General features: G+C 38.1%; 1 protein-coding gene across 4 annotated transcripts in view; it reads left to right on the top strand.

Annotated features, from left to right (window-relative positions):
• Positions 1-26062, top strand: part of ST6GALNAC3 (ST6 N-acetylgalactosaminide alpha-2,6-sialyltransferase 3) — a 526429-nt gene that overhangs the window by 200237 nt on the left and 300130 nt on the right. For all 4 annotated transcript variants that reach the window (XM_054691817.1, XM_054691816.1, XM_054691819.1 and 1 more), the window contains one exon: positions 23056-23250. In XM_054691817.1, the coding sequence (XP_054547792.1) occupies positions 23056-23250 (195 nt within the window). The remainder of the gene's footprint in view (positions 1-23055; positions 23251-26062) is intronic.

Here is a 26062-nt window from a genome sequence, read left to right as displayed (position 1 = left end):
AGATGAAATAAGATAGGATAGATCTTGTGTTCTTCCCTTGACTAGTGGACAACTCATCTCATTAATCTCTCTGGGCTCACAGCCTTAAATTGAATAAGCAGTGTTATTGGGGGAGATTTATAGCCAGGAGACTTAGCAGCTTCACTGAGGAAATCTCATAGTACTATTTTGAGAAACCTCCAAGATAATTCTTGGGATTTGTATTCATTGTAGCCTGTCATAAAATATTGCCCGAACCTGGAATGAGTAGTGAACCTTCTCAGAAACTTCATATTCTGACAGCAGCATTGAAAATGGGCAGTTATTCGTGCCCCATCTCATGGGAAGTTATAGCATTCTTGGTCTCATTTTAAAATTATTTTGTTAGAAATGGCAAATTTAATATTATAGGAGAGCAAGTTCTGTTAAACCAGGGTACTGAGGAATGCCCATGAAAAACTTTGAGGTTTCAGCATCTCAGGGACAGATCTATATAGTGTGGGTATGAGAAGACCTTTATGAAATTTCACTTGAAAAAATGAATGGACTGATAACAAGAACGTCTCTTTGAATTTACACACTTCCTGCAGTTCTGATACTGGGTATCACAAATAACATTAAGCAAGTTCAGATCATTTGATGCAATTTTAAAGGGAATTGCCCTGGCATACCTGGAATTAAAGTTGAAAAAAGGCTTTTTTTCCCCTTCTAACTTATATTGAGATATAGTTGATAAATAAAATTGTGTATATATGCAGATATAAAGTGTATAAAGTCATGAGCTCTGTATATCATGAAATGATAGGGTATTAACATATTCATCAATCACTTCACATAGTTTTTGTTGTTGTGATAACATTTAAGTTTCATTTTCTTAGCAAATTTCAAGTATACTATTAGTACAGTATTAGTAACTTGAGTCACCTTGCTGTGTATTAGATTCCTAGAACTTACTCATAACTGACGACTTGTACCTTTTGACCAGCATCTCCACATTTCACCCACCCTACAGCCCCTGGTGACCAACATTTCACTCTGTTTCTATGAGTTCCACTTTCATTTTTTTTTTTAGATTCCTCATGTAAGTGAGGTCATACAGTGTTTCTTTCTCTGACTTAGTTCACTTAACGGTGTTCTCCAGGTACATCGATGGTGTTGCAAACGGCAATATATCCTATCTTGTAAATGAGTAATATTCCACTGAATATATTTCATATTATCCACTCATCAATTGATAAAACTTGAAAAAAAGTTCTAACTTCACAAATCATCCAATTCAAGATTTCCCTTTAAAAATCTTCAGAAATCCTTTTGTGACTTCTTCTGAGTGTTCTTTTTTTCCCCAAAGTAGCCTGTTTATCACTGACCAAGAGCTTCTTGAACTTGAGTTAGTGCCTGCCTCTGTAGCCCCACATCTTACTTATGCCCGGGGCATGTTAAATGTTCTTTAAACACTTTCTGATATGTGCAATGAAAGTTTATTATTTGTATGAAGTCAAAGTCCACCTCCCAGAACTTCCACTTGTTGGACATAGCTCTATCGTCTGCTTAAAAAAAAAAAAAGAGCAATCTTCCATTTAAGTATTTTGATGCTTAATCACTCCTCAAGTTTCTCTGTTCCAGATTATTCCCTTCTAGCATCTATTTCAATCATTTTAAACTTCCTGGTCAACCAAAACTCAGGTCTTTTTCTTTGAAGTAATATAGAGGAAGCAATGATGATTTTAAAAATTGAATTTGTGACCTATCCCATTTATCATTGTGAAATTAAATCATCCTGTTTTTTACCCATCTTCTCCCTTATTGACAGTTTTTTAAATGTTGATTTTTGTCAAAAGGTTGTTTGTTATCACATTGTTATATCTTTGCAGATTTAATCAACAAAATTGGTACTAGAAAACTGTTGGTACTTGGGAATATGCTGCAAGGTCTTCTTTTCTTCCGAGGATAGCATTAACTTATCTTTTAGCTCTCTTGTGTGATCATTAGGCCTACACAAATTTCCACATGGTTCTACAGAGGAAACTGTTAGAAGAGAAACCTTAGTATTTAATCTATTTATTCTCTGCTGACTTCACATATAAGGAAACGGAATTCAAAAGAACCCGTGGTCACATGGCTCGTTAGTAGAACTAACATCAAATGAGACCCAAGGCAGGTATGCTTTCTTTTTCACAGCTGCCACTATATTTTTTTTAACAGATAAAATTTAAGAGTACATTTAGATACACAGCAAAACTGAGCTGAAGGTACAGAGGTTTCCCATATTCCTCTGGCCACACAGATGCACAACTTCCCCAGCTTTCATCAGCCCTTACCAGAATTGTGCACTGTTACCACTAAGGAACCTGCATTGACACGTCATTATCATGTAGGGTCCACTCTCTGTTGTGCATTCTGTGGACTTGGACAAATGTAAAATGACATGTTTCCACCTTTAGTGTGTCATATGGAATAGTTTCACCATGCTGAAAATCCTCTGTTCTTCATCCATTCATCCCTCCCTCTTACATAACTTTAGCAGCCACTGATTGTTTTCTTATCTTCATAGTTTTGCCTTTTACAAAAGGCCACATAGTTGAAATCATGTAGTAAGTGGCCTATTCAGACTGGCTTCTTTCACTTAGTAATATGCATTTAAGGTCCTCTGTCTTTTCATGTCTTTATAGTTCATTTCTTGTAAGTGCTGAGTATTTCCATTGTTTGGATGTACTGCAGTTTATTTACTCATTCACCTGCTGAAGGATATCTTGGTTCTTCCAAGCTTGGGCAATTTTGACCAAAATTGCTATATGCATCCATATGCAAGTTTTATGAGGACATAAGTTTTCAAATTTGTTGGGTTAATACAAGGAGTATGATTGCTGGATCATGGCGAGAGTATGTTTAGTTTTCTACCAAACTGCTAAACCAACTTCTGCAGCTGCCACTCTTCTTAATCTCAAGTTCATTACAAGAAACATGAAACCTCTTTTTGAAATCCCAACATACTGTGGAAGGTTTCCTACTCTTTTATGTGAAGGTCATACACTAACGTTCATTTAAAGATGAAGCAAAGTGGTCCTCCCCTGGTGGCGCAGTGGTTGAGCGCTGGGCTGCGAAGCTGCCCGCAGCCTCTGCAGTACCGGTTTGATCCCCGGCAAGGGTCCCACATGGAGTGACAGATCTCACCTGCCGTGCCCGCTGCTCCCCTCAGCAGTGTATTTCTTTGTCAGCCTGTTCTGTTCCCCACTCTGGCTCTGGTGAATTCTCTCACCCTCCCGTGCTTCGGACTGTACCCAGTGCTTGTATAAATAAATAAATAAATAAATCTTTAAAAAAAAAAAAAAAGATGAAGCAAAGTGGTGAGCTTTTCCTCTTCTGAGAGGTAAGACAATCTAAGGTAAATTCTATTTGCACACATATAAATTTAAAACATATGGGGCCTCCCCGGTGGCACAGCGGTTGAGCGCTGGGTTGCGAAGCTGCCCATGGCCTCCACGGTGCCGGTTCGATCCCCGGCTGCTCCCCGGCCACCGGAGGAGGGTCCCACATGGCGTGCAGACCTCTCCTGCCGCCCGCTGCTCCCCTCAGCAGTGCACTTCGATCCTTCTGCCTGCTCTGCTCCCCGCTCTGAATCTGGTGAATTCTCTCACCCTCCTGCACTTCTGACTGTACCCAGTGCATGTATAAACAAAAACAAACAAACAAACAAACAAACAAATAAATAAATAAAAAACATGCCTCTATTAAAAATAAAATAAAAAATAAATAAATTTAAAACATATGATATTGCCCAGTAATTGATATGTGATAGGTAGAAGTATGTGTGTGTTTTACTATAAGTAAAGTAGGAAAAACAGCATGGTTTGCTGGTAATGAAAACTTTTCTTACGAAGGCAAGCTTTTGCACAATCATTGCACATTTACACACAATCTTTTGAAGAACACTTTGTGTTCACTCTGTTCTTGATAAGGCACTATATATTTGTTTAATGAAAATAATAGGCCTTTGTATCTTGCCGATTCAATAACTAGTCCTCAGCCACGGTCTCATTCCCATTATTCATTATTCCCATAAAGGCATGTAATACAATGTCTTTATTGGCATTCATCATTTTTTCAAGAACCTTTTTTTCTAAAATTTCTGAAACCCAGGATCAAAGAATATTTTTCTGGTAGGTGTTTGCTATTATTGGTTAGAACAGAACCAGCCCATAAATTTTTAGAGTTAAAAATCACTGGATATTATTTCCCTTAGAATCTTCTTAATATTTAACTTTAGTATGAGACTGGAAAAAAAAAAAAAACCTTTAAAATCTGTTGTTTCATCAAAATTGTTTGTAGGGAAAATGTAAACCTCAATATTGTTTAACTGCAGTCCAACAGAGGACTATCATATTGCACTTCTAATCAAAAAATAAATTGAACATAGTGGTAGGCTTACGGAAAGAGAGAATTAGATTTGATTAGATTAGCTTTAACCTGCCCAGAATAAAACTGTCTGCCTTTCCTGTTATTTGTCAGTGTTTATAGCAGGTTTTGTCTACAATGTTTTCACTATTATTTCCAGGCGGTAAAATGCAGTCAAGCAGAAAAGACACTCATAAATGTCAGAAAAGAGTAAGTTTTTTTTTTTTTTTTTTTGCATTTCAAGGGCTTTGAAGGTCAAATTCAACCCACTTAAGGGAAGCAGAGTTGTGGGTATGTGGTAGCATGTTAGTTAATCTGTTTTAGGCATATAATTTATGTGACGTTAATATACCTCATTACTCAAGAAAGTAAAATATTCTGGGAGGATTCTATTTATTTTATACATTTTGTTCACATTAGAAGGTAAAATAAGTCAAATTCCCATACTTCGTGACAAGAAGAGATGTTCACCTTGTTAAAACCTGAACTGTTTATGGAGTACTGTGATTTTTTTTCCTTGTACCTCCTGTTACAAAGGTGCTTTCTGGCAGCTGCCCAATCCATGCTATGAAGAGGAAGCACTCTGTTAAGATTTTTTGCAAACCAGTGTGAGATGAGATTTTTCACTCTGGAAGCCTTTATTGAGATGTTTTCTTTTTCTCTTTCTTTACGAGACTTTATTTTTTCCCCACCAGGGAGCCTGAGCAATTATAGTTTAAAGCTACTGAAAATAGGTATATTCTTTGATATCAAAGAGCTTCTTGAAGATATTTCAAACTAAAGAGACCCAAAGGTTGTATTTCAGGGTGCTACTACCACGGGCCTTTGTAGTTAAAAACTCTCAGAATGTTCTACCAAGTATTCTTCGGAGATCTGGTGCTGTGGTATTGTCGCATTTGGTAAAAGGTGGGGTATTTGAGTTTGGGTGTTTCTGTATGTGTCCCACTGCTGCTGCACTGAATCTCAATAGTTATAAATTGTTTTCTTCATGATGCAGGCAGGATGCATAGAGAGAAGACAGGTCAGATACATAATGTATGTAACTTTTTTTTTTTAGAATTTTTTTCATTGACGAAACAATAATATTTATATAGATTTCAGGTGTAAGGCCTTATAAATCAACATTACATACACTACATTACGTTTACCACCAAAGGTCAAGCTTTCATCTGTCACTATACAATTGACCCTTTTTAAGTGATTGGCCAACCCTTCTTCTTTCCCATCTGGTAACCACTATTTTGTGCTATGTATTACTTTTTAAAATCCTCACAGTTACTCTAAGAAATAGGAGGTTACTATCCTCATTTTCCAGAGCAGGGGTTTGGAGAGGTAATGTTTACTTATCTGGGGGCAAACCCAGGTTTCTTTAATTCCATAATCCACTAGAGTAGACTTCAGGGAGGAGAAATGAGAAGAAAGAAAATAAAAGCCCAGTGACACAACCAATGGGAAAAGTGTGTGTGCATGTGTGGTAGATGGGAGGAAGAAAATACATTTATTGGAAGTAAAGAGCTTTGAGAATTAGAACTGTAATATCACTAGATGGTAAAAGTTCAGGCATCATGATAGGAGCTTTGTCTCTGTGTTGCTTGGTATGTGATGAGGGACACAACAGTCGTGGAGCAGGTTTGCAAGGCAAGACTCTGCTACTTTAGCAGAAGTTTTTGTGCCATTTATTGAAATCACACAGGCTATGAAAGCTGATGATGTGACAATGGCATGAGGAATAAGGACCGGAGGGTGGGATAGGAATGGGGGACATAGTTTTATAAGGAACAGGGAAGGGGGCATCATGACCAGATGTCAAGAGACATTTATACCAGCCAAGTATTTGAGGTATTCAATGTATTTGTTATGAAATACAAATAACAGAGAGAGAGAAAGAGAGAGTTAACCCGAGACTGCCATGGAGATAGTCACGTAATCAAGTCAACAGCGGCCTGGGCTTCCCCGGGCCTGCCTCCGTATATGGGCTATATTCTGTAGGTAGTCAAGGAATGCTATGCTGTGATCTGTAGATAGCAAATAGGTCACAGCTACCCATGAATGACCAGCTTATAGGAACCCCCCTTCAGGTTTCTCTTGTCTTCCTAAGTAGAAGTCAGGACTTATGTGACCAAAAAGACATTTCTTTTTTGGTCACATAAGTCCTGACTTCTACTTTTCTGGGCTGCTTTTATTATCCCTCTTTTCCACTTTTGTTGTCAGTTTTCATTCTAAAAATTCCATTGCTTGTCATGTGTAGAAATACAGTTTTCTCTTTGCTTTGACACTCCTATTTTCAGACCATGCCGTATCTTAGACTCTCAATGCATCCATGACAGCTTTTTGTTAAACAATGAGCCATGAACGTGCAGTCAGGAAATATTTGTGGAGCAATACCTGTATACCAGTTACTATAGTAGAATAATAAAGTAGCAACAAAGCAGACATATTCCCTGTCCTTGTAGAATTTCAACCCTAGTAAGAAAGATATTAGTTTATTTTATAATGAACACATGTTAGCTTTTCTCCTTCCTCTTTTCTACCACCATCAACTTTTTGATTTCAGGAGAACAGACTGAGCTTAGACCCTGTATCAGCATGGGGTAGGCATGCCATAAGTGTGTTGATTTGTCAAAAACATCAGCTATCTTTTGCCCTCATTTTTCTTGTTACTAAAGTAGTATTTTAAAATAAATGGTCTCTGAGGAATACCATCTGGTATAGTTGACCATCAGCATCAGCCAGCATTTATTTGGATCTTCAATGTTTATGAAGGAAGGACTTTTTATAGGCTTTCAAGTTAAACCTCATAAAACTGTGAGGAGAGGGCTCTTAGTTCAGAAATCTGTAGATAGGAATTAATTTCTCCTGTGAGGAGCTGAAATTTGAATATAGTCTCAGTATGTCCATGCCATCTTTTATTTTGACTACATTGACTCTTGAAAATGATTAAGAGAAAACATCCAGATATACAAGAATGTTTATTGCCCCTTACAATAACCAATTTCTCACCAGAGAAGCACAGGGAAAAATTATAATAGTCATTTAACATATTAATTCACCAACATTTTTTGAGCACCTATTATGTGCCAAAGAATGATTTTTTAGGACAAGGAGTACATTATAGGGTCTTTCTTCAAGGTGCTGTAATTTATGGCAGTAGCAGACATATCACTAAATAAATACAGAGCCTGAAAAAAGATTTCCTCAAAGTATAATGGAAAGATCCCTGACTTTTTAGACAATTCTTGTTTGGCTCTTGATGCCACTATTTATTAACTGTTATCCTGGGAAAATATTTTATCCTTTTTGACCAAAAGTTTCATTAATTGAAAAATGGGGGATAAGTGTATTTGCATACATTACACTTGCAAATATCAGACACAATATGTGTGAAAAGTACAGTGCAATTCCATACCATGCTAGGTGCTCAATTAATGGTACTAACATTATATGATAGAATGAGTACAAATTATTTACACATACATAATTTGTATTATCTGCTGTATGTTCATCCATCCATCCATCCATCCATCTTTTATCTCTTTATCCAGTTACCTAGTTATAGACTGTTCAAGAATCTCAGGACTAATTTTCTGATGATGCAGGAATGTTATGAGAACTATTGAGGGGAAATAAAATATTTTTAGATTCTGAAAACAGATCTTTTGCCCTGAACTGAAATTTTGGATAGAAAGAAATGTACCAATATATGAAGACATCAAAAAGCACGGCATTTTCCAAGAACCATTAGATACTTACTATGGCTGAATTATGAGTTGGGGAGGCTGAGAAATACTGTACAAATAGCAGAGGTCAAAACATAAAGGTATTTTATATCATCCTAAGCCACTTAGAATTTATCTTACCATACTGACTACTTCATCTCATCTGAAAAGAAATGACAAGCTGGGAACTAAAGTAGTTAAAACATCTCTTGGCTTGTGGAGTTCTTGATTAAATGGGGGAAAAGAGGAAATCTCTTAAAATTTGTCTGAAAAAAACAAGACATGATATATATTGAACAAGAATTCTTGTGATTAATGTAAAATGGACAGGTGAGATTTCTAGTGAAATATACCATTAGGAAGCATCTTAGACCAATACTGGACAGAGCATGCCATGCTGAAATGTCGCAGACCAAAGCACCCTGGGGCAAACTTTGTCCATTACATGGCAAGTTCTAAAGCAGTAGGGACAGGGCTCAGAGAGCCTGAACCCCAAATAGAACACTTAGACTTTCCCCCTGAAAGTCAGCATAAATATTTGATTTGTCTCCTTTTCTGCAAACGGCCCCTCTCTGTGTGGGAGTGGCATGGTATCCCTTAGCAGAACAGAATTATTTGTTTTCTTAAGCTTTTCTTTATGTCCTGAAGGTGGATTCTAAAAAGCTCCTAAAGTATTTTGATTTTGAATTCTCACAAATGTATTTTTTCTTTCATAGTAACTCAATATAAAAGGCAATAAACGTGATATATTCAGAAGTATTCAGGACCTGCTATCAGCACCACACGGGAATAAACTATCTTGCCACTTGCACATCCCACGGGAGTAAAGAATCACAATTCACATATAGGAAATATTGCATGTGTTTGCCTCCATTTTGCTCATATTGTCTGCTTTGCTGAAAGGCAGATTTTTTTTGCAGATAAAAGCTGCCCTTTCTTGCTGAACTGCTCATCTATTTTGCTCAGGAAGAAAAGGCTTTGTTAAAATCAGGAGCAAAACCTCATTTGCAAAATATTGCCTAAAAATAACAAAACACAGAAAAATGTCAAAAGATGCTAAGTCTGTGGGCCATCTTCATACTTTGGAAAATTACCTAAGCAATTTGGCAAATATTGTTTTTAAGTGAACATGAATTATGTGTTTCCTCAGTATCACCTTATGAATTGGTGGTTGGGTGCTGGAAAGTAAGTGTGGGTGTGGAGGTGGCCTTGCCATTCTTGCTGAGCTGATGCTCTGGCTTTGCCTTTAAAGATGAACCATGCCAGTTTTGCTCAGGCCTGTAAAACTGTTCCCAAATTACTCATGTGTTTTCAGGCTTTGTGTAAACGAAGCCTCTGGCTTGGCTGCTTTTGCCAGTGGGAAAGCAGCGGTGAACAAGACAGATTGAGCTTCTGCTTTTCAAGAGCCCACAATCTAGCAGGGAAAGATATTAAGTCAGTCATTGCAACAGTGAACAAAGACGTGCCGGGGAAGTTTAGTGTGCTATGGGGTAAGCCCTTCAAGGGCTTGTGGAAGTTCAGTCACTAGTACCTAATTCTACAAAAGAATACTCTGTCCTGGACTGGAGTTGGGGCACCAGGACTGAAATTTTAGTTAAAGTATTAAGATCTAGGGGCCTCCCTGGTGGTGCAAGGGGTTAAGTCTCAGCCCTGTGAAAGTATTGGCAGCCACTGCAGCTAACCCACAGCAGACCTGTTTCGCCAGCTGCTTCCCTCAGCACTATATTTCAGTACATCTGTCTGTTCTGCTCCCCACTCTGTCTCTGGTGAATCCTCTCACCTCCCCCACCCCCATAACTCTGGCCTGCACCCCAGCTCTTGTATGCATCAATCAATCAATCAATCTTTTTTTTAAAAAAGATCTAACCTAACCTCACTTCTTATGAGTTGAGCCCATCAGCTATTTCTAAATCTTGGGAAATGTTTTTTGTTTCTTCACAACTACTTATTGGTAATCTTTCTTTCTAGAACTACCTTTGTATATATATTTTTATGATAATGTTTGCTGAATAAATCTGAATAATCTCCAGAGAAATGTTCATCTTTATGCAGTCACATATAAGATACAAAAAGAGTTTTTTCTTATTTTAAGAAATATGCATAGAAATGAAAATTCTCAGACTCTTTGCTTTGATTTCAGATTTTCAATAAACTCAATGGACATTTTACATCCCAATTGTGAATGCCAGGGCTTAGTGGATGTTTGACCACGTGTGTTAACCTGTCAGTATCCATATGCCGATGGGAGACTGACCCTCATCTATTCTCTACTCCTGGGTGAACAAATATGGAAGCTTCTTTTCAGATAAGGGTTAAAAAGGAAATAATCTCCTTTGCTGTAAACTTTTTCTCAGCAGGTGCAAAATAGCTGCAATCAGGTAGGGTTTGGTAAGTGGCAGCTGCTATCTGCCAAGTTGAAAGATCACAAATTCTCACCCCATTTCTATTTCAATTACATAGACACCAGGCACAATTTGCAAGTGTCTGAAGGAAGGCATGCCTAAGTCTGTGATAAGAAATGGGCTTGGTCCCAGAGTGGGAACTGCATGGAGAACTGTGTGCTGCAAACCTTGTAGTGACACCCTGTCTGGCCAGTTGGGTCCTGGGGTCATCATTATAGAGTTTTTAGAATTGAGAACCAGCTAGGATCCTAGAATGTTCCATTGTGTGAATGAGGAAATTGAGGCCAGGAAGGGTGACCGTCTTATCTGTGGCCACATGAGTACAGACTGATCAGGGATAGTCTGTGACTTCAAGCTGCTGTGAGTGCTAAAGTGGAACATATACCAGGTCAAATTCCATTGCACCATTACTCCCTGGAACATTGTATTGAAAGGAATCTGAAGTTGTGTCTTAACTCAGGGGGAATGGTGCTGTGATTGATTAGCAGTGACTGTCTAAGGAGAAGGTGGAATGGTGTGTTCTGTACTTATGAAATTGGTTAAATGATGAAAGCTGACTCATAATCAAAATTTTACTGCATGATATGAGGTGTGGCTCGTAACAAAGTGCTCTAAAATCTTCCCAAAGGGGAGGATCATTTCACAGAGGTGATATAAGGATTTGGTTTGAGGAATGAGTTGCAGTTTTCCTGAGAGAGAAAGGAAAGAAGATGTTCTATGAAGGGAAAATAACTTATGCATAGTACTTGATATTTAGAGCAAATAAGGAAATTAATAGATCATTGATTGCCTGCCTGCTGTTTGCTCAACATTAAGTTAGGTCCTCTATATGTATTGTTTCATTATTTGCTTTTCATGAAGATATGCCTTAAAGATGAAGGACAGGGACAAAGAAAAATAAGATGCTGAATGTCAAATTGCTACTAAGTAGACCTGAGATTTAATTATCTGAGCTCCCAAGTAACTTTAGTGGGACCTCCTTAGCAGGACAGGATAGTTTATTAGGGAGGGAAGATATCATTGGTTAGGGGTTGGACTATTGCCACTGGGACATACAGATAGTGATGGTTAGTAGCTGTTGGAGATATGGCACTGGCTGATCTATTTATGATTAAAAAAAGCAAAGACTCATTGGTAACACACCTTGTGCATCTACTTCTGGGCTTCTGCTTAGCAGTAGACATCTTTCTGCCTTTGCTCTTCTAGCACAGGAGACTAAGTAATAAACTAAGATGTTTTAAGTTGTGTGAGCAATTCAGATTATTGCCAGTGCAATATTAAATGCAAAATTGATAGGTAAACTGTCTTAGAAATTCAGTTGTACATGGCACAAGACTATCATTGCCATGAGACCACCTCTGACAAAAACTGTACTTGAATTTAGCAAAGACTGTTTGATATGTGTGCATTTCTCACCAAGCCAAAGGTTCACCTTTGACTTACAAGGTAACAGAGTCTGTTCCTTGGAATGATCCTGGGAGGTGCCACAGTTGTCACTGCCTGAAGACAGGGTATAACATGCATCGATATGCAGAACAGTTAAAACATCTACACATTTTTTTTTTCACTTTTACAGTCTCCCCAAGAAGAAAAAGAATAAATTGTTTTTACATTGGTGAGTTCCTATATCCTGGGCAACTTTCTTTGTGGACTTTAGTTATGCCTCTTCAGTGTATAGTGTGAGGGTAGGTGTTTAAAATAGTCCAGGAACCATCCCTCATTCTCTTTGTTCCTAAGGATGATGATGAAGATGATGATTCTGGTGATGACTAAGATCACAATACCATTGACCTTTAAAATATTTTCTCATTTTTTTTCACCTGAAAGTGAAGTGTGTTTTATACTTAGCACCACCTTGCAGTTGTTGTCAGCATGAAACAAAGTTAAATTCTTCTAGAAAGAATTTGTGAAGTTTCAGATAGGCACCGAGGGATACTGCCACCAACCTGAGACCATTTTAATTGAATCACAATATTTACTGAGTTGTTTTTTTAACCACACTGATAATGTGAACTTGTATCAAAATCTTCATGTGTACCTGCTTGTGTTTCAAATTCTCAGGGGAGATTATTTTTCCTCCTCTTCTTGCTGTGCCTTTCTGAATGGCTTCTTTATCTCTGGAACATGCTAACTTAAAGGAAATAATGTTTGTTATCTCGCCTTTCTGCAGAAATCTTTTAGTAGACTCCTAATTTGTTCCTCTTTGTTATAATTAGAGTAACAGTGTTGCTATCTTAGATTTGATGAAACACTGTAACAATTAAAGCTAACATTTGCTAAGCACTTTTACTTTATAGGCACTCATTCAAACTTTCAACAGTCATATTAGGTAGGTATAGTTTCCCCCTGATTTCAAGCAAGAAAACGGGCACAAAAAGGTTACGCAATGTCCCTGAGAGTCATGTATTGACTCATTTAGTTTGACTTGACTAGGAGTGTTCAGATTGGCTGTTAGTGATAATCCATTTTCATCTCTGTGACATATTTGACAATTGCTGAGCACACAGCAAAGCTCCTCCTCTAAGAAAATGAACTGTTGTCCTTAATGGAAGGACAGGGTATCATTTTGTTATCTACGTCTCATTCCATGGTGTGGAATTCTTTCCTATTATCCTCAGAAAACAGTTGACTTCCTGAAACATCAATTCTTGTAATTCTTTACACTATGTATTTTATAAAAGACATTGCTCTAAGCAAGTTTACCACCACTCAGACTGGCAAATTCTGTCAGGAACTTCAAAGCTATTTTAAATGAAAACTCAAGTTCCACAAATACTCAAATTCTGTTCATTTTATATTCCCAATCCTAATCCTGTCCTCCCCACAACACCCACTTCAAATCTATGCAGAAATCTCCAAGTGAGGTAAAGAGAAAAAAAGTAAAGAATTATTTTGGGGGTTTTCTTCTTGTAGAGAAATATAATTTTCCTAATGATCCTATTCTGAAATTTTTTGGTTAATTTATTGCTTATATTTAGAAGTGAATAAGTTTTAATCTCTGTAGCCTCCTTTCTCTCCTTCATTCTTCCCACAAATATTTACTAAATATCTTCTAAATTTGAAGCACTGACTCATACTGCCTGTGTGAAAAATGTTGGCCAAACTTTGTTCACATTTTCAAGGAACTTTTTTTTTAAAGATTTATTTATTTATACAAGCATTGGGTACAGTCAGAAGTGTGGGAGGGTGAGAGAATTCACCAGAGCCAAAGCGGGGAACAGAACAGGCAGACTGACGAAATACACTGCTGAGGGGAGCAGCGGGCGCAGCAGGAGAGGTCTGCTGTGCCATGTGGGACCCTTGCTGGTGGCTGGGGATTAAACGGGTACTGCAGAGGCTGCGGGCAGCTTCACAGCCCAGCGCTCAACCACTACTCTACCGGGGCGGCCCTTCAAGGAAATTTTAAAGACAAAAATATAGAATCTAGAAAACCTAAATAAGGGACCAGGAAAAAGAATAGCTATAAGAAAGAAAAAATCAATATCAACAAACAACTATGAACCAGAGACACACTATGGGGGGTGGGGCGCGGGGAAAGGAGGGATTGGGGTCAAAATAAGGGGGTTGCAATTGTATGGGAAATATAAAAATAAAATTAAAAAAAAAGGCTGGAAGTGTTTGGCTAGCCATGGTTAAAAAAAAAGACAAAAATATAGGGGAATCTTTTCTCCTTCTCTTTCCCTCCTCCTTAGTCCTTCCCTTGATTTGTCTTCTCCACCCAGCCCATATCACCTCATCCTCATCCATGGATTAGAAACCAAGCAGGAATAAAGAGGACTTTTGGGAGAAAATACCATTTGAGCTGAGTTTTATTTCAAGTTGTGGAGACATGGATGGTAGAAAAGAGGAGGAGGCCAGTAGGAGCAGCCTGGACAAAGTCATAAGCACTGGATAGCAAAGGGGTTTGGCGAACAGTGAGAAGGCCAGCCTGAAGCATGGCGGGTATGAGAGAAAGTTGGGAGAAGAGACTTTTAAGCATCCAACCTACTGGTCTTTCCTTTACTGGTTGTGGGAGAATCCTGTAAGGTGATAGGTCTGAATATACTTGAAAAGATAAATGTTCTTCAATGTAAAGTCATGTAGAGTCACAGGAAGAAAAAACAAAACAAAACAAAACAAGATCCCATCCAGAGTTGGTGTCATCATCATAATGCTAATGGTTGAAGTTCTCATCATTGTCTTAATGCCTCTGGGCGGGTCTCCCTCCCTGATGGCATTAGACAACCAGAAATTATCTTTATACTCCACTTCTGTGTGACGAACCCCTTGAAAGAACTGGATTCTAGGAGACAAGTTCAGCTCTTTAAGAGTGAAAGATGTCAAGCAGATATTGGCAGAAATCAAACAGGGTCAAAGGAAACTGTAAGGTGCCTGAAAATAAAGCAAAAGCTCCTGATCTGACTACCTCATTTCTTCTCTGTCCCTGGTTAGCTGGCTCTCTTCCCTCAGCAGAATGCCACAGGCATAGGGAGAGGACAACAGGTGCTCTGGAACATATTTCTTTCCATAAGTACATGAATTTCTAGAAAAAAAAGATAATGTCAGTGCCATCTGATGTTCTCACCACAAGTAGCAGTCCTTTGGATTGAATGCTGTCTAACTCTTTAGCCAGCCGGAGAGGCTTTATTTCCTGGGCTTTTCATGTTCCATACCCAATATCAATCTTCGGCTCTGTCTTGTGTTTCTAAAATGCTTTGATTTCTTTCTGCTACATGAAAGCACATATGCTGAAGCAATATGATAAAGATGAAGAGGCAAAATGAAATAAAACTGGTTTTATATAATTTTACAAAATGAAACAAACTCTATGAATATGGTCATGATTGTTTTCATTTGATATTGTAGCAGTTTGAAAACCACATCAGGCCAGGAAAACCTAAATCCCATCCTCCAAAAGTAAGAAAAATGTGCTGGCATGTTAAATCTTGCTGATGTTTTCTATTATGTTTTTAAAATAGATGTTAGAAAGTTCAGTGTGACCTCTTGTCATATCATCTTACAAACTCAGAAGGCCCATGTTAACTTCTCTTGCAGTCATAGGAAATCTCCACTAGAAAAATAACACTGAGGAAATATTGGCTACCTGTATTTTTCTCCAAGACTAGCTGTTTTCACTGAATAAATTACCATATTGGTGCCCATGAGAACATTATTGCCTTGGTTTTTGCTTATTGCACTTGGAATTCTTACTGGATTATACTCATGTGAAGATGAAATGTTGATGTGGCCTCCAAATTTTTAAAGTAGGTCACAATATTGAAGGTGTTTTACTATATATATATATATATATATTTCCTTATATATAAAACTGCCAATATCTTTCTATTTAGCTGCATCTTCATTGGATAAAATGATCCTGGAATTAGGGACCCAAGAAAGGAAGACAAAGCCATTCTATCATATTGTCTCCTACAAACTGCCATCAGTAAGATCCCATACTATTGATAGACAAAGGGCATCTAATGTTCTCCAGCAGAAGTGGAAGAATATTGCATTATTTTCTCTGAGTGCTAACCAATGGTACCCTGTAGTTGTCTTTTTTTAATATTGGGCATAAAGCCAGATTAAGGCAACATGAATTAGTTACTCACAAATTACTGATTTTGAAGTAAATATAATTATCATGCTTCAGATCAATCTCTTAATTTTCCTTAAGAATTAAATATTTTGTTCATTGACAAAATGTATTATAAAATACATTTACTTAGGGCTACCACCAGTTTTTAAAATTTCTGAACAAGTTTTATATGCTTGTTCCATTGATATGAGTAACAACAACTTAGTTTTTAATTGGCTAAAACACAGCCCATAGAATATCTGATCAGTTTCTCTCTTTGCTCTTTCCTTGCTCTGTGATCTTGGACAAATCACTCAGTCTCTACACATCCTGATGTCTTAATCTGGTAAGTAGAGATTATAAAAGTATTTCTACAAAAAATAACATTAAATATTGGCTACTCAGATTATGATGATCCATCACACATTTACACTTTATCTGAACTTCATTCTCAGAGCCCCTACTAGGAGAAGGAAAGCCCATGTCTGAAGATAACAATTACAATTTTTACACTGATATTTTAATGCCCATTACTGCTGTCTGATGAAGCTGCTCATTGTTGCTCTTATCATTCTTTCCTGAAAGCATCTTTCCTACGTCTCCATCCATTGACCATGCCACTTCCTGAACAAGCTTTCCAAAATCACATTTTATCCTATCTATCCCATGCTTAGATTTCTTACCATGCTTGGATTTTGCAGTATATGTCCCGGCTCTCTGGCATGATATGAAAGACCTTCCATAATCAGATCCTTTCTTACTTCATCTTTTACCCTCTCTTGCCCTCTTCAGACTCTCCTCTTAAAATGCATTTCTTTTACCTTATTGCACTTTCTTCCTCAGCCTCCTGGGTTCCAAAATGGCAGTCATTTTCCCATGTTGACATTATTTGACATTTACCACTCTCTTTTTGGTGATCCTGGTGATTCTATCATCCATTTTGCTGGCAAAGGCTGCCCTTGGTAAATTCCCATATGGACTCCAACAATCTAGGACTGTCCACCATTTTGTTACTCGTGTTATATAATATAATCCTCCTCCCCACTGAATATGATTTTCTCCAGAGTTCTCTATAATTTAATAAGCTATTTCCAGGCAATGTATCGATTTAATAGATAAGGCAAATATTTTATTTATATATTCTGCAGTTTGTTAATTCATCCTTGTGCAAATGGAAAGAAGCTTCATTGCAATCAGGGAGAACCAGATTTAGAGCTCAGCCATTGGCATAAGGTAGAATTACACTGATGACAAAATTTTTTATGTGGGAGAAGAATTTTTATTTTATGAGGTCATAAATAAACAATGGGTTGCGACTAGGGATTCATCAATATGCAAGTTAACTGAGCACTTATAAATAATACAGGTGAAATTGTATTTCATATTTATTGATAAATGACAGTATATGGACAAGTGTATACTCCATTTTACCTTGACAAGCAGCTGCTTCACTCATTAAATAATCCTACTTAAATAGAAAAATTATACCATTATACATCATTATACATATATAAGCAGCATATATATTGCTTATCATTCTTGAAAATAAACAAGATTTTTATTCTAAGATTAAAAAGTAATTGTGTGGTAGAGAGAGTAAAAACATACAAATATTACTATAACTCACAAACATGTTAGGTCCAAAATCTCAATTGTTTTCTTCCCAAATTTGAATTCTCTGTGGGCTTTATTTTAAAATAGGTATTTCTGCTATGAAGTCTGATAAATGATATTCCAACTCTAAAGAGCGAGCAACTGGAATGCCACATTCTTTGATGCATATTTTTTGCAGCACAGAGGGGATTAAATTCTAAATGTCTCAGCTGTTAAAGTCCTCTTCAGACTTGCCCAAAATGAAGAACAAAGAAGGAGAAAGCTTTCCCTAAAGCAATTCATCAGATCTATTTGGGCACAGAGACATTCTCTCAGTGCTTGTGTGGATAAGTTGCAGTGAATAGTGTAAGAGTCTGCAGCTGCTTGGTATATTTGAGAAAAATATATCTTTAAGTTCTTACCATGCTTTCTCATGGGCTGGCTAATGTTCACCAACTGGTGAAGGTCCATCAGGCACTCACAATTTGTAGTTATATTACTAATAATTACTGTCTTCTGTTTTTTGAGCGCTCACCCATGTCGGAAACTATGCTCCGCCTTTCCCTTTCAGAGTACCATGTCATGTTCATGCTCCTGATCTTAGGGAAATGACTTATTAAATTTCTGTCTGTGTATGTAGTATGAAAAGTTTGTAGATCTGAGCCATACATTATAAACTTGACAAATATTTACTGTTGTTTTCTCTTACTAATTGTTGGGTTGCTGAATCTAGGGGATGCGCTGATTACTTCAATAAAGGCCTCAGTGATCACTTCGTAAGGAAATTGTTAGACATAGAACACATATAAATAGGTGGAGTCTTCTAATTTGCTGAGTGTTAATAGACTCAAAACAGTTACTATAGCAAGTCACTGACAAGGCAGTGTGATGTGTTAACTGGCAATTCCAAAGGAAATGAAGTAAATGACACCTCTTCCCTGGTTTGGAAAGTAAAGATATTTTAGAATTATAAAACATTATATGCATTTGTCCTTTTATTATCCTAATGTAAGGTTGATGGGATAGATAATTGCATCTGACATTGCATTGGCTTATTTTTTTTATGTTGAACTCTATTTTCCTGGTATCATCTCCCACCGCATATAGGCAATGAACTTTTCTTACCTGATGACTTAAAGGTTTTTGACCAAATTAAGACTTTTCAAGTATCTGTGTCTTAATCTGTACAGTTCCCTCTGCCTGGAATGCCTTTCCCATCTCCACTTGCCTCATTCCTCCTCATTCTTTTTTTTTTTAAGATTTATTTATTTATACAAGAACCGGGGTACAGGCCTGAGGCGCAGGAGGGTGAGAGGATTCATCAGAGACAGAGCGGGGAACAGAACAGGCAGACTGATGAAATACACTGCTGAGGGGAGCAGCGGGCGAGGCAGGAGAGGTCTGCTCGCCATGTGGGATTCTTGACAGCCAGCAGGGATCGAACAGGCAACATGGAGGCTGCGGACAACTTCACAGTGTGGCGCTCAACCGCCTGAGCCACTAAGGAGGCCCCCTCCTCATTCTTCAGGACCCCATTTGAATACCAAGTATCCCCTGAATTGTCTCTCACACAGTCCTCTTCCACCCCTTTCACTGGGGGGCCAGGGCACCCTGCGCACACTTCCGTGACCTCAGTTGACACAAGGAGCCACATTGTTTTCTTGCTAGCAGCAGTAAGTTGTGACTTTTCAAAACCATGGGTCGTCTTTTATGGTTTTATTTATTTTTTAACACCTCCCCAAGTCAATATATACACAGCATAGACTCAATCGTGTTTACAATTGGAAGTGAATTATTGATATATCACATTATTGATATACTATGCATATCTGTATTTTGTTACTTTCCTAACTCCCACATCCATTTTCCCACTTTCATCCCTAACCCACTCATTTTCTCTCCCTCTCTCTTTCCTCCCCCTTCCTTTTCTTTCCACCCTCCTCTCTTTCCCCCTTCCCTTCTCCCCACCTCCCTCCCTTCATTCCAGTGTGTGTAGACTTTGAAAAGCCTCATCTCTAGTTTTCATTGTAATTGCTGAAGCTCAAGGTCATAGTCTGGCAGAAGTGACTACTAGAAGAATGCACATTTTTGTTGAGTTCTGTTGTCCTTCCTGCCAGATGCACAGAATGTACTAGAAGCTCTGCCTTTTCTAGTGAAACATATAGTGGGGGTCGGGTGGGAGGGAGTTTTTATCAGCACTAAAAAATGCTTTCATGTGAGCAAGAATATGGAGACATGGAGAAAGGCAAAGAATGAGGTCCAGGAAGTACAACAGAAATTAGGCTGGAAAGCTGAGCTATGAAAAGAACCTGTCTGCCCACAGCAGAATTGGATTCAAGGTGAAGCACTGGGTCCCCACTCTCCATTTGCTCCTCTTGTCCTCTCTGTGCTCATTACTTGGTTCCCTTTGATAGAACACAAGAGACAGACATGAATTACTAGGGAGCAGCTTATACAACTGATTTCATTCAATTTTGAAGTTTCTCTCAAAATGGTTGATTTATTTTCCTCTCATGTGTGTGTTATGTACGTGCTGCTAGAATTCAGAAAGCCCCTTCATGCCTTTGTCTCCAAAGCCCCAGTCATAAAATGCAGTGTAGCAACCAAGAGAACCAGAGAACCATGCTGGGCTCTGGATTAGACAAAGGCTGAAATCCCATATGGGTCTCCTTCAAAGCAAGCTGCTGTTTTGTAACAAGCTACTGGATGGTGATAAAAAAAAAAAAAAAAGTTCTCACCTGTTTACGTAATGGGTACTGGCCCCTTTGCTTTTATTTAGCCATCTGTTCTGGTCTGTGTCCCTTTAAACTTCTAAGATCCATCAACTCATTTAAGCTGTTACCTTGACACATTGCAATGTTGTTGACATAAGGATTTTACAGAGAAGCAAATTAAAATGGTTTTTCATGATTAGAAGGTTAAGTAAGGTAAGCTGTGGTAGTTAGTGGTGAGATAAGGGGTTTTGAGGAAGCAGAACTCAAAGGATTTCCGGGTGACTGGAAAATTAGGCTGGCTAGGCAGAGGGAGGGGCTTTGACAAAGTCAGAAAGTTGAGCAAGAGCTGTGACTGACTTACTCTGATTTGTGGGGGCTTGCTCTACTGCCATTATAAACACATTGTGGGCACAGGAAGCATGTAGAAGCTGGCTTTGGGTTTCTTTCATCCTTTGCAATACTGCATGAAGAATAAATTCCACCAAGAAGTGGCAAGCTGAAACACAACAACAAATATTCAACCATTTCCATCAAGTTATTTAGCTTCATGGAGGAATGTTTCACTGTGTCTCCACCTGGACATTAAGTCAGAGTTGGACCGGTCATTGGCCCTTAGCTCTAATCTTTTTTTTTTTTTTTTGCTCTGGACTTGACCTTCTACCTAACTCCTTTGGCTCCATCTATATGGCCCACCAGTCCCTAAAAAACTATCCTTTGACTTTCTCTTCTTACTCTCTTAATCAATACCTGCTCCAGCACTGTGGTTTCTTCTGACATGACTAGTATTATTGCAATCTAGATCCAAATTCTTGGGTGTCTCTGAGTTTTGAGGTTGTCATTTTTAATCAATCAGTAGCTTCCTCCCATCATCCTTCTACCTAAATTGGATGTCCTAGGTCTTTTTCCACCTTTTCCTTCCCCCTGCCACTGCCATTGCTCATTACCTCTGTCCTAGTTAATTGGAATAGTCTCCTATCCAGTGTTGCCGGCTTTTACTTTCTTTTTTCTCTAAAGCATCTTAAATACTGACGTTAATTATAACTTACAACCTTCTAACTTACTCACCCTTTTTTTTTTTTAAAGATTTATTTATTGGACCTCCCTGGTGGTACAGCGGTTGAGTGCAGCACTGTGAAGCTGTCTGCAGCCTCTGCAGCGCGGGTTCGATTCCTGGCCGGCTAGGGAGTGACTCACATTTCACAGCAGACCTCTCCTGCCTCGCCTGCTGCTCCCCTCAGCAGTGTCTTCGGTCTGTCTGCCTGTTCTGCTGCTCACTCTGTCTCTGGTGTATCCTCTCACCCTCCTGCACCTCTGGCCTGTACCCCAGCTCTTGTATAAAGAAAATAAATCTTTTTAGAAAAAGATTTATTTATACATAAAGAAAATAAATCTTTTTTTAAAAAAGATTTATTTATGCATACAAGAGCTGGGGTTCAGGCCAGAGGTGCAGGGGGTTGAGAGGATTCCCCAGAGACAGAGTGGGGAACAGAATAGGCAGACTGACTGAAATACACTGCTAAGGGGAGCAGCGGGTGAGTCAGGAGAATTCTGCCTCTCCATGTGGACAGCTCCCTAGCTGGGGATTGAACTCGTGCTGCAGCAGCTGTGGATAGCTTTATAGGCTGCGTCTCAACCCCTTGCACCTCCAGGGAGTCCCTAACTTTTTCACCTTTATACAAATAAAGCAAACAAGCGGAGACCTCCCTTAGTTTTCCATTATCTAGCAAACTCAGTAAATTTCTCAATTTAGTTTCTCATACAAGTCACCATGAAACTAACCTTTGTGTGCCTTGTAGACAAAGTTCTCTGTGGCTATGAATAGCCTCATCTTTTCTTGCTGTGTTCACTTTTCACTCTACCTAGACAATTCTCACAGATCTCTACTTACTAAAACCTGTGCATTTGTCAAGCTCACACTCGACACCATTTTTGCTTTCTTCCACCTCAGTAAGATGCAGTTGCTCCTTGGCAACACTGAGGGTAATGTTGGTTGGCATGCCATACTGCTTGGCATGGATTTTTCCTTACTCTTACTTTCAGTTTTTTCAATCTTAGTTTTATATATCCTATACCACAGGCAAAGTTTTGGACCTGCAGAAAGTGCTAGATAAAGAAATGGAAGAATTATTGCTATGAAGATCTACAAGACTGAAAAACGATTCACTCATTCATTCATTCACTTTTATTTTGTGGGGTGCTCACAGCATGTGAGGTACTGTGTTAAGGACCAGGGGGTATAGAGATCAACATGACACAGTAAATCCTAATTCTCCAGGAACTCATGCTTACACAGAGGGAACGTCATATAAATCATGATGTAATGAAAAAAATACAACTGAAGTGCCTCTATTAAGGTATATGGGGTGACTGGGCAGGGGATTGGACAGGACTTTCCTTAGTATAGAATGTCTGATTTGGATTTTGAAAGTGCTTAGGATTTTTTAAGAAAGGTAGAGAGGTAGAAAAAGGTAGAGGTAGAATGGAAGGACAATCCAAGAGAACCACTCTGCTTGCTTGCCGAGGCCCAGCAGACAAAGGCCAAATGATTATTTTTCCACCTCCACGTGAAATAGACTAAATGACAGAGTCCTTTGATCCCCTTGAAAGAAAAAGAAAGGAAAAGGAACCCTCCCTCTGTGACTGCTTTCTTTTGGTTGAAAGTCTTCCATTCATTCTTTTTTTTTTTTTTTAATGTTTTATAGAGAAAGTCTGTGATTGCAGTGAGCTTCATAGCAGCGTTCCTCTTCCTGCTGGTTGTGCGTCTTGTAAATGAAGTGAATTTCCCATTGCTACTAAACTGCTTTGGACAACCTGGTACAAAATGGATACCATTCTCCTACACAATCAGGCGGCCCCTTCGAACTCACTATGGATACATAAATGTGAGGACACAAGAGGTAAGCCCTCAGAGAGTTACCTAGGATTCCAGTGTAACCATGGTAACAGCTTTTCTTTAGGAGCAAGTTGGCTTCCAATCACTGAACTTGCTCTCTCTGCCCCAGTGAGCTTCTTTGGGTCCCTGGCATTTTCTGCTTTCTTATTCTTAGACATTTACTGACACATGTCTAAAGCCTGGTGCTCCTCCCACATCAAATCTGATTGACTGGTTTTATGTGGAGTTGAGGAAGCAGTTACCTATTTTCCTGGTGGTTTATAGCATAACATGCATATCTTTCCATTTAGAAAGTCTGATCAGCAGTTACCAGCAGGAGAACTGGCTGGCTTTATTTCCTGGAGGGCAACCGGTTGGGGACAGCCCTTTGTAGAACTGCAGAGAAACATTTATACTCTTTAAAACTCTGTAATCCTTAGACCTGGAGCTAGGAAAGGGCAAGTTAATTTTAAAATTCTCAGTGACTGCAGAGATAATGGGATTTAAAGAATTTCCAAATTTAAAGGGGTTAAAATCATTTAAATCCTATTAATCACTGAACCTCTTAAGTATTTTTAGCCGATTGGTGGTATAGGAAAGGATGGAGGTATATTGACAAGTAGGAAGTACACGTGCTGCTAGCACTTTTGCAAGCTAGGATTTGTATCGTGAAGTGAAGTAAGAAATAATGATGTGTGAAATGTATAGAAGTGGTTAATAAAATTGTTTTCACTGCTCATTTCCATGGAGTTGGATGAATGTGAGTTTAATATTCATAGATGTAAAGTCCAAACCTATTTGAAGTTGTTGATGACAAATATACAGGGTCACCATGTCACTGGGGAGAGTTTTGGATAAGATCCCATTGCAAGGTCATTTTGTAAAGATACTAGAGAGGAGAATTATGCACAGAATTCTCCTCTGTCCTAAGAGTTATTCTTAGCATCCTGGAGGGATGTTGTAAGCTGACTTGGCCCATCCTCTTTTGTGGGCATTATCATACCTGAGTCATTGCTTCTGTTAATTTGATTCTTTGAAAATTGTTTCTGTATCTTCAGGATTTACCAGTTTTTTATTAGACTTTTATGGCTAAAAGGAAAAAAAAGCACCATTAATAACATATAAATTCTTAAGAACTTTGCTTGATGTTTATCCTTTAATTGGTTTTAAATTAATTTTTTAAAAAGTGTCAGTTGCTCAAATTTGTTGAGTGTCCTAATAAATTGATTATCTACATAAAATGTAGTTCTTAGAGAATAGTTTGTCTCACTCTTGTCTTCTTTTACTTTTATTTCTGACTGTTATTTAATATTCTAGAACTATTGGATCGTGTGAATCATTTCAAAAGTGCCTATCACAGGCAGTAAATGAAACCTGTGCCTGAAGAGTCTCATGAATTTCTCTCTTAAGTGAGATCCCACCAAATATCAAAGAGCCCTTAATTTGTTTAAATACTAATGGATTGAATTTTGGAGTGTTAAGGGAAAAACTGACCTAGGGATGTAGTTATTTAATTAGTCATAATAACCAGGCCCCTATTGAAATTCTTTTGGTATAGATTTTTCTTTATTGACGTAAAATTGACATATGCTAGTTTCAGGTGTACAACATTGTGGTTTAACATTTGTGTACATTGTGAAATGATGGTTACAGTAAGTCCATTTCTGTATTTTCTTAGATACTTTCAGATTTACAATATCATATTATTGAATATAGTCCCCTTGTTGTACATCCCATCTCTTTGATATTTTTATTTTATAACTACAAGTTTGTACTTCTTGATCCTCTTTATCCATTTCACTCCCTACCCTCCACCACTCTGGTAACCTACCAATCTGTTTTCTGTCTTTATTGGTATAGTTATTTTTTTTTTTTTAAAACAATGACTTTATCATAAATTACTGATCATTATTTTTCTTCTCTAGAGGTTATTACTTGGGAGGAAGTGTGATTATTGGAAAGAGTTTTTAGGCTTTGGAGGTGAACAGGTATGGGTTGAATCCCAGCTCAGACACTTACTGACATAAAATAGGATTAACAACATCAACTAGTAAAGTTATTATGATGATTCAAAAGGACAACATGCATTAAGTGCCCAGTTCCAAATAAATTTTCAATGATAACTTTCTTTTACTTCTACATTCATCACTTGTGATATGAAGTGCTCAGTATGAATAACACAAATGTCAGAGTACTAGAATTTATATTTAAATTGTAAAGAGTCAGAATTCTGAATCTCAATAGCAATGAGGATTTTGCATATTGAAACCACAGTGAGAAATAGAAAATCCCAGCTGGTGTCACTGGGACACTAAATACCAGATTGGCAAAAATAAAAAGAATCTGATAATACCTATTGTTGGTGAGAATGTAGAACAACAGGATCTTGAGTCAAGTTGAGATTTGCATACCCTTTGTAGCATTGCCAGTCACTGACATATTCATTAGTCACTCACAAATACATGCACAGACAGCTTGTTCATAACACTTAAAACCTGGAAGCAACCCTACATCTACCAGTAGAATAGATTAAAGATGTTCTGTATGCACTGGAATACTATACAGCAGTGAAAACTAAAAAGCTGCAACTATGTGTGAAAACATGAATGAATCTTGCACAAGCATGCTTTTGAGCCAAAGATGCAAGAATAAAAGAACACATGGTGTGTAATTCCATTTATGAAACATAAGAAGAGGCAAAACCAAATAATGTTGCCCAGGGGGAACATAGTAAGGTGTAAAACTTAAACGGAAAAAAATGACAAGGAAATTATCATTATTGAGCAGAACAGTTACTTCTGAGAGAAGTATGCCATTAGTGATAAACATGGGTTTCT

This window comes from Talpa occidentalis, unplaced genomic scaffold (assembly GCF_014898055.3).
Source record: "Talpa occidentalis isolate TD23 unplaced genomic scaffold, MPIMG_talOcc4v2.1 talOcc4.9, whole genome shotgun sequence".
In the NCBI taxonomy this organism is placed as follows: domain Eukaryota; kingdom Metazoa; phylum Chordata; class Mammalia; order Eulipotyphla; family Talpidae; genus Talpa; species Talpa occidentalis.
This window is presented reverse-complemented; position numbering and strand designations above follow the sequence as displayed.